The 15,295-nt window shown below is 34.4% G+C and overlaps 2 protein-coding genes across 6 annotated transcripts; one reads left to right on the forward strand and one right to left on the reverse strand.

Annotated features, from left to right (window-relative positions):
• Positions 1–4,881: 4,881 nt before the first annotated feature.
• Positions 4,882–15,275, reverse strand: LOC106659346 (H(+)/Cl(-) exchange transporter 5). 5 transcript variants are annotated; one of them, XM_014381863.2, is made up of 11 exons: positions 15,108–15,275; positions 14,322–14,428; positions 13,768–13,963; positions 13,344–13,696; positions 13,101–13,262; positions 12,731–13,018; positions 12,469–12,651; positions 12,176–12,390; positions 11,583–12,101; positions 5,914–6,291; positions 4,882–5,809 (listed from the first exon to the last, which is right to left on the reverse strand). In XM_014381863.2, the coding sequence occupies exons 2-11, from the start codon at positions 14,412–14,414 to the stop codon at positions 5,719–5,721; spliced, it is 2,478 nt and encodes an 825-aa protein (XP_014237349.1). In that variant the 5' UTR covers positions 14,415–14,428; positions 15,108–15,275; the 3' UTR covers positions 4,882–5,718. The 5 variants fall into 5 exon arrangements, 3 of the variants coding, with proteins under 3 accessions (XP_014237349.1, XP_014237350.1, XP_014237351.1); XM_014381864.2 differs by having other exon boundaries at positions 14,322–14,484; XM_014381865.2 differs by lacking the exon at positions 14,322–14,428 and having other exon boundaries at positions 15,108–15,274.
• On the forward strand, positions 10,605–11,520 carry LOC106659347 (mitotic spindle assembly checkpoint protein MAD2B-like). The gene is made up of 3 exons (XM_014381866.2): positions 10,605–10,697; positions 10,804–11,101; positions 11,171–11,520. Exons 1-3 carry the CDS (start codon positions 10,661–10,663, stop codon positions 11,448–11,450), a joined length of 615 nt encoding a protein of 204 aa, XP_014237352.1. The 5' UTR covers positions 10,605–10,660; the 3' UTR covers positions 11,451–11,520.
• Positions 15,276–15,295: the final 20 nt, after the last annotated feature.

A 15,295-nucleotide genomic window follows, 5' to 3' on the forward strand; every position in this document is an offset into this window, starting at 1 on the left:
TATATACTAACGTGAACAGATAAGAGCAAATGGTCTGAAACTCATTTTGGTCTGACCACTTTTTGGTAAGAACGTTTTTTGCGAAGTGGATTTTTCTTTCAATCGCTCGTATTTTGTTGAAAATAAACTTTTTTCGGTATGTTATATACATCGTTGGCTTGCATTTTTATCCAGGATTCCATAGGACTTTACAGAATTAAGATATCTGTTATCAAATTCAAATGAGAGTGAAAGAGAGTTTTCGCGGGCAGCGAAAAACGCCAGTGCGATGTATATGAGGAGCGTGTACGCCGCAGCTCTCTCTGCCATACTTGCCAGAGCGAGCGCGAGCGCGCTCCTCGATTTAAAGACTGAATAGACCAAAGAAGTTTTTCAGAATCCAAAAAAATATTTTAATGCATAAACAACATTAACAAAATTCGATTTTCATCATTTTTCTGACGCATATTAAGCCCGCGGTAACCCCCATAATCAATTATATAGCTTTAAAAAGCACTAAATTACCTGTAATCTGGTTAAGCCTAAACATTTTATGATCAAAAAACGTTTCAAGGAAAAGTCAAGTAAAACAAGAAAAGTTGTTTTTTAATTTGATGATTTTAAAAACATTCCAAGTCTTATAGAACCGGAGACACAGCTATTTAAAGTTTCACGAAAAATGAAGGTATAAAATTTGGCTCATTATCAGTTCATACACTATGTAATAAGAATTTGAATTTTAAAACAACTCGTTCAACAATAGCATAGCGAGAAGTTACATGAATCACATAGTACATAACAAAATGGGAATAACATAATGGGAAAAAGATGCATTCAATAAAATGCTGAAAAATCATGTATTCTCCGTGCTGTGACAATGAACAATTGTGTTTTCTGTGTATTTGCCTGGATAGCTTAACAACGCTTAATAATTGCGTCAAAATCCAGATTATATGCAGTAGAGTTACGGTGCTCAAGTATAATTTGTATTGTGGCAGGAAAAACTCTTTAAATAATCGTGTGTATATCAAGTTAATAAACGGTCAAATATTTTTTCTTAGTGTTGCAAATTTAAGGCGATCATCAATCGATAAAGATCGAATTTCTTTTCATTCCAGAAACTTGTGAAACATTGAACTTCGACCGAACCTTGAACGACAACGGATCAATAATATTTGATAGCCGATTCAAAAGCATGACTGTTGATGGATGATATCTGTTCGATACATCACAGTAGAAATTGTTTACTCTATTTAAAAATAATTACAGTTCGAATCATCGCTTTTGAAAAATCACAAGTATGTGCTCCGGAACTTTTACCTCCTGCAGAATTTTGATACATTCAAATACATTTTTTGCTGGGTGGTTGAGCTGTGTTTTAGAAACATATTTGCAAATGAAATATCACTCTTCGATACTTTAAGATGAATGACCTATCCACAAATGACAGAAAACTTGAAAACAACGAGCAGAATTCAGAACTCAGAAATATCATTCTTTGGTATCATTTTCTTCCCTCGAGTAATATTAAGGAGGAAACTCTGATCACCGCATGATTCAACTCGATGGTCTGCGACCACGAGAGAAAATAAAATTGATCTGATCTGTACAGAGATGCCACAAACGAAAGCTATAGCCAAAGTGTACAGAAAAAAAATATTTAGAGAAATACAGCTCAATAATTTTGCTGCGGCAGCAAAATATCTTTTCCTAATCCAGTTGTCTACTTTAACTGGATCTATCCATAAGTCATTTTTAGTGTGTGTGCAGGTATGAACATTGATAGGTATATGTAAGGTACGATTTTGGTTTATTAAATGGTCCTGCGACAACTGCAATAGTAACATACCGAAAACGATAAAAACGTAGCGACGAGGCGATTTGGTCTATATCTGCGTTTTATTTGACGTATTTAAAAACTGATATGAACTTATCGTCGTCGTTTGGCAAATATATATTCTTATCTTCAATAATCCCAAGCAAGTACATCGCATACTTCTTCGGGCCGGAATAAATTCGCAACGGCGACCACGATCGTCGTCTGGATGGATTCGATCGCTAATCGACAGATTTTGCCTATAGTTGAAATTCGAAAGCTACTGTTTGAGCTCGATTTCAAAACAGCACATCAAAAATATGGCATTTGTAAACGATAATATAATAGCCGGCCAATCATCGCGTCTATTCGAACTCTTTTTGTACTCGGTCGAGCTACGTAAGGCACATTGAGAAATTCGCTTATACACATGTTTTTGTTACCGGTAATCCATTTTTCTCTGATCGTCGAGTGTTTTTACACCTCACGATCAACACTCTAGACGTGTTTTTTTAAAGAATTCCTACCATCATTGGCGAGTTTTTTTTTAAAGAATAATCTTTGATAACTCGGATGCTTTGAATCACTTGTTACGGCTTCTTTCGTCGCGTCCATTGAAAAATTGCTTATCTCACTCGTGCACGCGATTTTTCTATTTCTCTTTCAAAAAATTTAATGGATGGCTCTGTATGTATATGTACACGTAAGACAAATATTGATAACGAAAAATTAATTCTATTTAAAAACTGATAATTAGTACCGCATACATATTTTTTGTTCGCATAGCTAGATCGATTCTACCGTACTTTGCAACAAAATAATTCTAAAATGTTTACCTCTAAAGTTTAGTCTTTTTTAATTTAAATTAAAATAAGAGAAGCGATAAATATTTATAATTGATTTATTGTCAAATGCGTATTTATTTTTTTCCACCAAAAAAGTGATTTCCTCAAAGTTGCTTGTTGATATCTATTGGTTTCTTGAACATAATTGAGATTCCGCGATTAGCGTCAGTTTGCAAGTTTTCCTTTTAATTTCCATTCGTAAAAGCTGAGGTGAGTGCATGATTCATTAAAGTTGCATTAATACGATCAATCGGGAATAATTACACTTGCATCTCGAAAAAAAGTTCAAATTCTATCCCACGTTCTCGGCCACATATAAACAAGGATTATTTATATTTCTCGACATAGTATTTAAAACAAGCGTAAAATGTATTTATTAGTGTAATGCGAATTGCATACATCAATATATTCAAGCGTTACAATTAGTATTAATAATTATTCAAATTCTGTCACACGTAAACGGCTTATTTCACGTCTAAAACTCTCCGATTCAATTACGTTGCGCGTATAGCCGCAACAAAGGTGTCGAGATGTAGAAAATAATAGCGGAGGCAAATGAAATAGCTTAAAAAAATCGTTAGTCGATTCTTTTAAGTTTATATTTATGTGAAATCGCAATGACTGAGCGCGCGTGCGGGTGCGATGCACATTTCCAATTCATTTTTCTCGACCTGTCCGACCAGTAGATCGTAAATTAAACTACCTTGGCAATTGAGAGAGATATAGTTGCGCGAGCGATAAAGCCTAATTATTCACACGCGGCATACAAAATGTTGCGTTTTTCTTCTCGAATACGCCGTATCGCGAGCTCGTAACGTACTTGAGAGGACAAACACGTGTCGTAATTTTGTGCACGCGTTCAAGTATAAGAGAATAATTTTGTGTTGCGGCGTTATGTGATATGCTTTTTGAAATTCGAAATGATTCGGCGCACTTTGCAATTATTCAAATGGTCGAATTCGTATACCAAAATCAAAAGCGAATTATGCATGCAAAAGTTGTCGGATTCATAATATAGTTGCGGGTACTCCAGCGGTGGTGCAGATCCCCGCTTGGTCTTATAAACAATGGCGAATGGATAATACAGCATATGTAAATCAGCAAGTGAAATGAAAAACAAAATCATCGACAAACGATTGGCATTCCCACTCGTCTCATTATCAAGACAGTTTTACATGTGTGCAGAGTCGCGATCGTATGGAAATGAAGCTCGCGCGTTGCATCGTCATTGTCGCGATTCCCCCGAGCAATTATCGCGCGGTGACTCTACCTATAATAATACCTACGTATGCAACAGAAAAGAGAGATTAATTGAGAGAGGGAGACGGAGATGCAAAGAGTTAAGTAGTGCAGCGATGTATACGGAGCAAGGCATCTGCAATGATCCAGAGCAAGCACTAATGATGATGAGAAAGCGGCCCAGCACGCGTAAGCTTCAAGGGTGAATGAGGTGACAGTGGTCCGCAGTCCGGAGCGCGCGAGAGGAAACAATGCATCGTGGAGTTATAACTGTTGGCGCGCAGTGCGACATTTAGGTGCCGCACTCTGCAGTCGCGAGCGAGACGCGTGCCGAGCGCGAGCGAGCGAGAGTGGCACTTTTTTGCTGCCACCTAATTGGCAGCTAATGGATGCGTACGCGAGCGCCGCATACTTCTCTGATTATCAACGCGGCGCGGGTGTCTTTTCTTTTTTGCACCTATTACGAGCGATTTCACCGGCTGCATGCCAAGCGTTGACTCATCCGCACTGCACTTGTTGACTCGGTGTAAAATAACAAACTCGTAATTACCATTTTTTTTGTAAATTTATACGATTATATTTCTTTTATAACTAATATAAAGATATTTGTATATACAATTGCGAACATAAAAATTATATCATTTATAAAATAATTCAATACTTGCACGACAATAGTAAATAAACGAATTATAAATCACTTTTAAAGCCAAAACAAAAGCCAATCAAATAAATCAGCATGACAAACTATACCACAGACACGCAAGTATTCTTTTTTACAACTAACATTGCATTATAATCTTAACTAAAAATAATAAACATAATGATATAATAATAAAATAGCAGTATTAACAATACCAATAGCCATGTGATGTAGACGATTTTTTTTAATTACTCAAACATTATTTACTTTCAGGAACGAAAATCGTTTAAACTTATTTGCCATTTTTTAGTATATCAATACATGGAAGTTTGAGCTAGAATTTAAAGAATGTAAAACACGAATTTTCATTAGTCCAAACTTTGATCACTTTGTTTTTGGTTCAGACTGAACTTCATCACCATTAAAATATATAAATGTGAATAATACTTAGAATAAAATTATACAATACAATATTTCATGTTAAAATTCTGTGGACGAGACAAATAATGATATACTACTGCAGTTGTCAATCTATTTGTAATCAAATTTCAACATTATTGTAGTTGGTTTACATACCTTTATTACTTTCACTGAGGCAATTACTTTTTATTTAGCCTCTTTAAATCGTTATGCTTACTTTTAAAAAATTTGGATGATAAAAATTTCATTAAAACTTTATACAATTACAGCAAGAATCATAATTATTGATCATTGACAACCTAAACGAACATAGGTAATTTTTCTTACTCACACTGACAAATCATTATACAAATTGACAGAGGAAAAATATACAAATATCAATATTAAGGATCATACAACATACATACAGCTTCACAAATCCACATCGTCATTTACATTTTTTTGCATATATGTCCTTTGCCTATTACAACTTATTTTAAAACTCAAACATAATAGAGTCTCGACGTCGAATGACTATTGCCACAAATGTGTAATTTTACATAGAATTGAGAGTTAATTTTTTTCACTGAGGACTGAATGATACCGCAGCACTTCTATCCTCTCAATGTATTTTTTCACATAAACTAGAAGAAATGGTTATACATTAGCTTTCATCTATTTCCTCTAGTAATTTTGATAAAATATACTGCAAGCATAGAGAAACTGCAGCTTCTTTCAATTACCAATAAAAGACAAATTTTTAAACTAATTAAAAACTACTGACAGCTTTTTTTAATAAATTAATTAAACAAAACGGAATTCGGATCTTCGTCGTCGAGTTGTTTGACGTGCCTCAGTACATCTTTTTTAGTGATCACTCCCAACAGTCGACTGAAAGTATTTATGTAATGAAGAGTTTCAATGATTTTCTCAATAACGATCATATTGAAAAATATAAAAAATAAACATAGTATAAGAAAAAATATAATACATACCCATTATGCGTCACAAGGACCTGCCTAAGCCCGAGCTTCCTGAACATGTCAACAACAGTCTCCATAGGAGTCTGATCGGTAATGGTGATTGGGGCCATGTCGAGTATTTTCTTCAATTTCAATGGCGGATAGGGGTGATTTTGCACGTTCGTACCGCTGGTAAATATGACTAAAGACTGTCGATAATTGCCCTCTAGCAAACGTTTAGCGTTCGAAAGAGCTAAATTAAGATCACGTCGAAGGACGAAACCAACCAAGTACTGTGATTCTTGCGACACAATTACCGGAAAGCCATTGTGTTCTGTTTCTTTTAGCAGGTTCTCCACATCTTCCACCGTCATCGAATCCTGAGTAAGGACATGTAGCGTCTCGTTCCGTCTAAAAAAAGTTTAATTTCGTTAACTAGAAGAATCATTAATAATTTCGGGAGAAATTCATTTACTATCAAGTAAAATTTTAACTTTGCAATATCAATTAACATTCATTTTTTTTCAAATAAACTACTACATTATGAGAAGAGTATTATAGAGAAGAAATGGTTTTTTATAGGTGTAATTGGAATTTAAGCAATATAGTTTCAACCTGAAAAGGTACAGACAAACTCTTATAATTTGAGGCAACCCCTTAACTGCAAGAGCTTACGCAATAAAGCAAAATTTATCAATATTTTTTCGCAATGAGTTCTTAGCAAGAATTAAAAAAAAACTAAATCTTAGGGGGGTTATTAATCCAAATATAATTCGTACAAACTTGATATTTCATTTATGTTTATTTATTTTGAGAAATTTAACAATTCAAATCATTGTTTCGATACGGATTGATCGATTGACAAATGGAATTTGTTTCCAACTAGACAATAACGCAGCTTAGAAATTTTAAGAATCCACCATTCAAAAAATTACTACGCAAAAGATGGGAAAAATAGATCCTTAATCACATTTTTCAAATCAATCAAGAAAAATAAAAATTCAATTCGCTGTTTTTTTAGATCCCATAGCTCAATGAATTATCCACGGAGAAAACTTTTTATTACAAATATTTACACTTTATTTGAGGTGTGGGGAAAATTCACAATGTAGCATAAGGGAAATTATTACTATAATTATACTAAGGGAATGATTACTATAGGACCTAATAAGTTTACCCCATACTACAAGAATACTCCTATTTAGCATATCCCAGTTAGCGGAAAACACAGCAATTCTTAGTAAACAGTTTTCTCCGTATATTGATTCACTCTAAATATATCGTCACCCTGCAGCAGAAAGGTATCTCAATAAACTCGGAGGCAAAAATAAGCCAAGTCCTGTGTATGTTATAAGATTGGAACTTGTCACTTTTTAAACACAAAGTTTGAGATACCTTTCTGGTTCATGGCGACGATCTCATGCCTTATTTTTACCTTTTTTACCTTTTTTGTACTAAAAAAAATATTTAACTTTTTGATGCAATGATGTTTTCTTGAAAAGGATTAAATTTTTTTGTAAAACTTGACTAAATTGTCGAATTTACAAAACGCTGAGTACGGTAACGCCCATGCGTTTTTCTATTTATTGTTGTTGTGGTTATTTTGTCTCAAGAATTATTCGAGAAAGACTATTCCTGTCCAGACATTTCTTCGTAACTATCCATTGAAATGATATCTACTTCCGGATCTATATCCATATCTATCGTTATGTCCATAGGTGATGGCGGATCAACTGAAGTAGTCTCTTCGGAAGATGCTGTTTCGCTTGAGTTTGACAGGTTTATAGGAGATTCTTCGTTCGAAATTGTCTTATCGAACGAATGAGAATCCACGCTTGAACTCGACTCATCGTCCGAAATTAATTCTTCATCTTCTACCGGTTCTTGAGAAAACTCAACTGCTTGAGCTACATAAAGTACTTCGATCAGATCTAAATATGCGGCGATTTGTAGGCGAGATCTTTTTGATAACCGACGCGGCAATGTATGTAACAATAATTCTGCTCCCAATTCCTGAACAAATCCTGCAATTATGCTTTTTGTAATATATCCTTGTATGACACCTCCAGTTATATGAAATTGTTGCTGGAACTTTGACACGCAAACTATCTTTTTATACTTTCCATTTTTTAAATATGGATACATTGCTAAAGGGTTTGTCACGCAAACGTTGTAAAGCGGCACAACATCGTTTATCATAATTTGTGTGGAAAGGTCTATTTCACGGCTGAGACCTTCTAAATCCAATTCTGGAAATTCAATTACTTCCATCAGTGTACTTCTAACCGTTTCTCTTGCGTAGTTGCAAGCGAATCGCATAAAATCATTCATGTACATTTCGCCGTATAATACAATTGTAGTGTAATCATAAATAGACAACAGGTTATAAAGCGTATGGTCATTGTGATATTGTCCTAATTCATCGTAGATTAACATTTCCCATAATGACCATATTTTGGATATGCTACCTGCCAAAAAAATATTGTTGTCAATCACTTATTTACTTTTTTTATGATTAAGGAATTCGTACAGATTCAGGTGCAACGGAAATAACTTATTTGGTTCCAGTAATAAATGTCACTTCTCGTAAAAAAAATCTATTCAACCTCTTTAGCAAGGGTTGTCTTACTTATATCAAGATAAAAATTTAAATGGTTCTTATTAGTTTATAATATGAGAGTTGGTTAACTCACAAGCCTGTCCATAGACAGGATAAGGAGAAGTTAGCTCGCCAGCTTATTTTGCCTCTAACATAAGTTGACAATAAGCATCTAGGCGAAATAAGCCCCTGCACCTGCGCCAAAGTCTCGAATCTATTTGTAGCAACTATTCTTTACTTAATTGATAATTTAGTATTTCTTACATAATTCCATGATGGTCGTACACAGGTAACTATTGAGCGTATCCCATTCGGTCCAAAACTCGAACCAAGCTACAACATAAAGCGCTCTGAGATAGTGTTCTCTTGTCATTAGCAATCCGTGTCTCTTCAAGAGTCTGAAGATGCCTTGAAAATTTTGAGTAACGTAGAGATTAGGCACAGCGCTGTACTCGTCTTCGAATAAGCCACCCTCAAAAACGATGTCTTGCACAGAGGCATTGTGACTCAAAAGAAGCTTGACCATTTTGTAATTAAAGAGGGAAACGGCCAACTGCAGCGGTCTGTCGACGGATCCGTCGTAGTCGTCGTTCACGTCGGCTCCGTAACTTATCAATAAATCGGCCATCGGGACGCCAACCTTATCTTCGAAAAAGCTCTCGTCGACGAAGTGGTAGCGATTGTTGAACACGTGTGAGTTGATCACCACGTGCAGTATGGTCAAGCCGAGAGAGTTGCGTATCGAGATGTCGGCCCCGTGATCCAGAAGAAGCTCCATAGCGTCTTTCTGACGACATCGCCGGATGGTGTAGCCTTCCATGTCCGAGCAATAGGCGCTCACTTGACTCGCGAACAAACATAGCAGAGGCGTATTTCCAGCGGCATTCCTGGCATCGACGTCGCAGTTGGCCTCGACGAGAAGTTGGATTATTCGCAGATCGGAGGCGTACGACCTGTTATCGTTCCATTCGTCTTCTTCCAGGTCCAAATCGCTGCTACAAATCACGTGCAGAGGATTCGCGAGGCTGCCGATCTCGACTATGTTGGGATTGGCTTCGAGCTGCAGAAGCAGTTCGACTGCCTCGGCGCGCTTATGAAGAACGGCCGTATGCAGAGGCGTGAGGCGGGAGACCGGACAAGTTTGATTTACGTCTACTCCACATAGTCCTATGTAATTTTGCAACTTTTCAACGTGGCCGGTCTGGCAGGCAATGAAAAAGTGCGACAGGCCCTCGGAATTGACGCGATTCGTATTGTCGCTAAAGTCGAGTATCAGATTCACGGCATCGATGAAATTCTTCTGCAGTGCCGTGTAAATCAGTGTCGAATCGGCAGCATTGAACATATGATCTAGCTGTGGCCTTGTACACGCCATCACAATGGCTTCCATTACTATCAAGTTCATTTTGCATATAGCAGTATGCAACAGCCAGTACATTTCTCTATCGTTTAATTCATAGTTGACGAATAATCCATCAAAATCAGCCTCTTCGTTCCTAGATTCTTGATCTAATTCATCGTAATAAGCTTCGAGTTTCTGCTCGTCCAAGCCAAGCAATCTACATTCCATCTTGATAAGAAAACATTCGCGTCTAGTTTTAGATAAATTATTTTACCTAATTCAAAAACGTTGTGTAACACTCAAGTTCTTTGCAACTTGTTGGCTGCGTCGTCGATTTAGCATGTGTTTTTGTACCTCGTTTATACACGCAATTAAAGTAACTGAGCAAAAGTCTAGAATAAGAATTTAACCAGACGAAACTGTCGCGAAGCTTTTATTTACTTATTTGATAGTTGTACTGTATACAATATTTAAGAACCAAAATCCTCTTTATGAGTAACATAAGCCTACTCAATGTAAATATTCGAGTCTTTAATTTTTCTTCGCATTTCAGAAAAATGTATATATTTTTAAAAAGGAAAGTTTGACGTTTGACGTTTCTTTACTGCAAATCATGGATAATAATATTTCGGTCTGCTACTTTCCAGTAGTTTAGCAGTAGTTTCTCATAAATGATATGATACAGTTGAGCTCAGTGACAGATGTTAATGCGCTTGGAGTAAACATAACCTTCTTTTAAATCAAAACAACAATGTTTTACCATAAAAATTATCCGTAGTTTTTTAATTTTTTAATTGTATACTTTGAAAATTTTGTGATAATATTAAAAACAAAAAAGAATGTTTTATTCAGAGAGAAAAGAACCACCAAATCCTGGTGAGTTTTCTTAAAATCACAGTTATAGTTTATGTGTGTTTGAATACGTTGAATTTCAATACCAAAAAAAGTTGAGAAATTTTAACAATCGTTTTTCATTTTTTAGAGCACGTGAAAATACTGCTGGAATTCTTGGAAGTGACATTCAACTCTATTTTGTATAGCAGAAAGTTATATCCAGATGAAATATTTTCGAAGAAGAAAATTTACGGTATTTCTGTTAAAACATCTCGATATCCCGGTTTAAATAAATACATTAAATGTATTCTAACTTATATCGAAGATTTTTTGAAAGAAGATATCGATAGTGTGAAAAAAGTGAACATCGTGATTCAAAATGATAAAAAAGTGCCAGTAGAAAAATTTGTCATACAAATGGATATTTTGCAGCAAATGATCTTACAGTAAACTACCTTATTTAAAATGTCCTATGACTAAATGTCACTGTTGACTAATGGAAAATTTTGTTTCAGAAAAACAGACTTCTACTTTGAAAAAATTGAAGATTCAATAAAAAAACTATTGTTATCATTGGCCACCATTGATAATTATCTCCAACCTTTACCTTCTAATTTAACATTCACTATCTCACTTGCAACTAATTTAAAAAAAAATGAATTTTTAGCAAAAAATTTCAAATTTCAAGATTTTCCATGGAAAATGCACAAAAACCCTAGGGTTAAAAAAGGTGGCAAGATACTTCCTATGAATAAATTTGAGCCTGTATATTGTATTTCTTGTTATTCTAATTGAAGATTTAAAAGCTTATGAAAATTTTGAAAAAAAATAAACTTGATTACATTATTGCAAAGTTATTCGTAAATTAAACTCTGACTAATTTTACTTAATATAATCTTAATTAATTTGTACATAAAGTTGACTTACTTGGGTTGCATAACATCAGCAGCCAATGTTGTATGTTGAAATTCATCTTTACTATCTAAGAATGGATATCCATTAAGATTTATGTGAGCATCGTAGATACCTTGTTTACCCAGTGCATCGCCAACCCACTTGCTGGCCATTGCAGCTGCCATCAATGGAACAATATACCTAACTCCTCCAGTTAACTCGAACATGATAACTACCAATGATACTGTCATTCTTGTGACACCCCCTAGTACAGCTGCAGCTCCCACAATAGCATACAGTCCTGGTGTAATACAATCTTCTCCGGTTGAACACTCATCACTAAACATCCAAATGTGCGGATAATGATGCGCTAGCTGTTCCATGCCAATACCAACAATGCGCCCAACAATAGCTCCTAAACACAACGAGGGTATAAACAGACCGCAAGGTACTTTCATACCAAATGTAAAGATGGTCATGACAAATTTAACAATAAACGCTAAAATGAGCAAGTACACAGAGTTGACATCCGTAAAGTTACGCTGGTAATCACTGTGAAACAGAAAAACAATAAATTATTAAAAACGGAACATCTTTAAGTAAATTACTGTTTAAACAAAATGTACCATATCATGTCTGTCTCAGCAACACCACATTTCCTGAACAATAAATAAATAAGTTTGCTTGTGCTCATTTGTGTGTACGGGTTGGGGAAAGCAATAACAGCTGTAAGTACAGTGACGATAAGAACTTCAGTCACAGGATATTGTCCAAGTTTAGAAGACTTTCGATAACGACACCAACGGAGATTAGCTCTAATGAACAGAGTTCCAATCACTCCCTTTAATAGAAATGTTGTGTAAAATTAAATATTAAGTAATTAAATATGTTTAAAAAGTATTTGTAAAGTCTTGCTTACTCCAATTATTCCAAGAAATATGAAAGGAATAAGTTCAAAGAAAATCCAAGGTTTATTGTACTCAACAAAAAAGAGTACAGAGTGTTTGTTACCAAAAGGATTTATTGATCCCAAGACAAATGCAGCAACAAGGGCACAGAAGAAAGATCGCCAAAGAGTTTTTAGAGGAAAGTAATAACTGACCTAAAAGAGTACGTTTTTGAAAATTTGTATAAAAATTACATGTTTTGATATAAATATTGTAAAGTTAACGAATCCTCACTTCTTCCAAACTAAAAAGAACACCACCGATTGGCGCTCCAAAAGCTACAGAAACTCCAGCAGCTGCTGCAGCAGATAATATTTCTCTCTTCTTTGCTTCATTTCTACCATATTTAGGAAATAAATACGAAAAAATGTTGCCTATACAACATGCTATATGGACCATTGGGCCTTCCTTGCCTAAGTTCAGACCTGCAGATACTGATAGAATTAAACCCACAGATTTAATAATCAAGGTCCATTTCCCCAAATAGCTCCGAATGATAAAACCACTTAAAATAGTTTTGATCTGAAATTAAAATAAGAACTGTTATTTTACTATTTATGTTTCATTAAATTATAAAAATACTTGTTTGAAATTTCAAGATTACCTCTGGTATACCAGAACCGCATGCATATGGTGCAAACATTCGTACTAAAGATGCTGATAAAGAAGCAAATAAAAGGGCCCAAACAATATAAAATAAATAAGACAAAATATAAGGCCCAACTCCTTTCTTTGATCGTCCAAAAATTTCAGGCCATGTCCTCCACTATAATAAAAATATGACAATAGATTAAAATTCCAGGTAAGAACTGATTATTTCTTACTTAGTATTTTAAAATTAACCTACTTGAGTACAATTGTCTCCATCAAAAGACGTTTCTTCGCTCCAACAACATTGTTCTTTATTTAACCAAAATGCAGCAGGACATATTCCAAACTTTAAATCAGTCATCCATGTTGCTCCAATATCAATTGCACCAGCTACAGCTCCGGTAAAAATGCCCACAAACAAAACACAAAGCCATCCTGACCATGCATCATGAGCTCCTTTAATTAAATCCCACATTGAATCATATTTTTTTTTCAATATATATCTATGATGCATTCGATCTCTTGCTATATCTCTTTGCCAGTCAATTGTATGGAAATCATCATACTGGCCTATTCCTGGGATATCCTCAGAATCAACATAATCTGTATCTATACAACATATAAAATAGAATTTTTAATATAGTAAAAATAAAAACTATAAGAAAACATAAAATACTAACATTGAGGGCAAGGATCATCAATATTTATTGCTCTTTCTCTTTCATAATAAGCTGAATTACTTTCTTGTTGACGCATAGAACTAAGTGGCTTATCTTCAATTGTTTCTTCATCACTGCTCATACTTGCACCTCTACCACTCCTTGGACCTGGATTATAATTTGGGTTATCCATGTTTCTTTCTACACCATCGGCCCTCTGAAATATTTTAATTTATTCAATGTATACCACAAACAAATCATAATTTCAACTTTTATGATAATTTTAAGATAGGATCTAGGCATGTTGCATTATTTTTTCGACACTGCATAGTGCACATAAATTTTTACCATACATGTTATGAAAATTACTTATCTTTGTCCAGCGAATGATAATGTTTCAAAAAGAAATGAACATATAATAATAATTATGTAAAAGTAAAAACACTATGCAACCAAACAATTGAGTAAATTTATCATGATTCTTTAAAAATCATTATTTTAAGAGAGGGATAAAATAATATTTATTCAAAAATTTGGTCTCATATGAAATAAAAAGCGTTTAATAAGATGCCTACCTTGGCATCAACTGAATTATAATTCATAAGCGTACTGGCATTTGCTTTGCTGAATAAAACTGATGAGGTGCCCTTCAGCGGAAATTTCTCCATGGCATTGTGCTCAGCTGTTTTTGTTTATAAACATAACATGCCTATATTATTCACATTAACTTCCTAATGTCTATGAGTGAAGTAATTATTTTAATTAATAAGAACATTATTGACAGTTAATAATCTTATTGAATTCTTTATTAAGCTATTTTAAATGTGATATATACTAATTCAAGATTTTTCTGAACTTTTTAATAAACGTTTTTATGTAAAAATTGTCTTAATTTGCATTTGAGCATCTTTGATTTATAAAACAAGTATTTTTTATTTTTATTCTGAACTAACTGCTGTACAACTATATTATTTTTTTATACAATGAATTATAATAGACTGATCTACTTCAAACATGTAACTTATAACACTATAATATCAGAAAAAATAAAGAACAATTCTGCAATTCAGTGATAGGTACCTATCAAAAAAATACAGTTCAGATACATAAATGGAAGTTTTCAGGGAAAAACACAGAACTAATTATACTTATAAATACAATCTGTCAGTGAAGCTATTGAATCAGAAATCGTGACTCAGGAGTGAAAAACTTGATGCCGTCGATGTTGAAGAGATTATGAATGTAGGGTTGTTATGTACATCAAATACGAAATTGTGATATTTACACTGTTGCGTATATTGTTTTTATTGTAGCCTACATGGTGCATACTAACAGTGCTTTTTTTTATTTCGAACGCTTACCATATCCTTTAGCTCCACATTGGTATTGCAATCCAGATTACGAGCACCACTATTTATTTCTTTTAACAGCTATAACATTGACGACATTGGATAGCAATATCGTCGTTTCCTGCTTTAGGAAATGAATTTTTTCACTGATTTTATTAATCGTCTGTCGACGACGACTCGACGTCTGCCACATTCACATT

The sequence above is a fragment of the Trichogramma pretiosum genome, unplaced genomic scaffold (genome assembly GCF_000599845.2).
Source record: "Trichogramma pretiosum strain Unisexual culture from Peru unplaced genomic scaffold, Tpre_2.0 scaffold16, whole genome shotgun sequence".
Lineage (NCBI taxonomy): Eukaryota > Metazoa > Arthropoda > Insecta > Hymenoptera > Trichogrammatidae > Trichogramma > Trichogramma pretiosum.

Excerpts from the sequence above, each read along its gene's own strand:
- LOC106659347 (XM_014381866.2), top strand. The coding sequence starts at position 10,661 with ATGTTTTATTCAGAGAGAAAAGAACCACCAAATCCTG. Across the intron at positions 10,698-10,803 it reads AAAAGAACCACCAAATCCTG|AGCACGTGAAAATACTGCTG; the intron begins GTGAGTTTTCTT and ends TTCATTTTTTAG. Across the intron at positions 11,102-11,170 it reads TTGCAGCAAATGATCTTACA|AAAAACAGACTTCTACTTTG; the intron begins GTAAACTACCTT and ends ATTTTGTTTCAG.
- LOC106659346 (XM_014381863.2), bottom strand. The coding sequence starts at position 14,414 with ATGGAGAAATTTCCGCTGAAGGGCACCTCATCAGTTTTATTCAGCAAA. Across the intron at positions 13,263-13,343 it reads ATGGAGACAATTGTACTCAA|TGGAGGACATGGCCTGAAAT; the intron begins GTAGGTTAATTT and ends TTTTTATTATAG. Across the intron at positions 12,391-12,468 it reads TATTTCTTGGAATAATTGGA|GGAGTGATTGGAACTCTGTT; the intron begins GTAAGCAAGACT and ends TTTCTATTAAAG.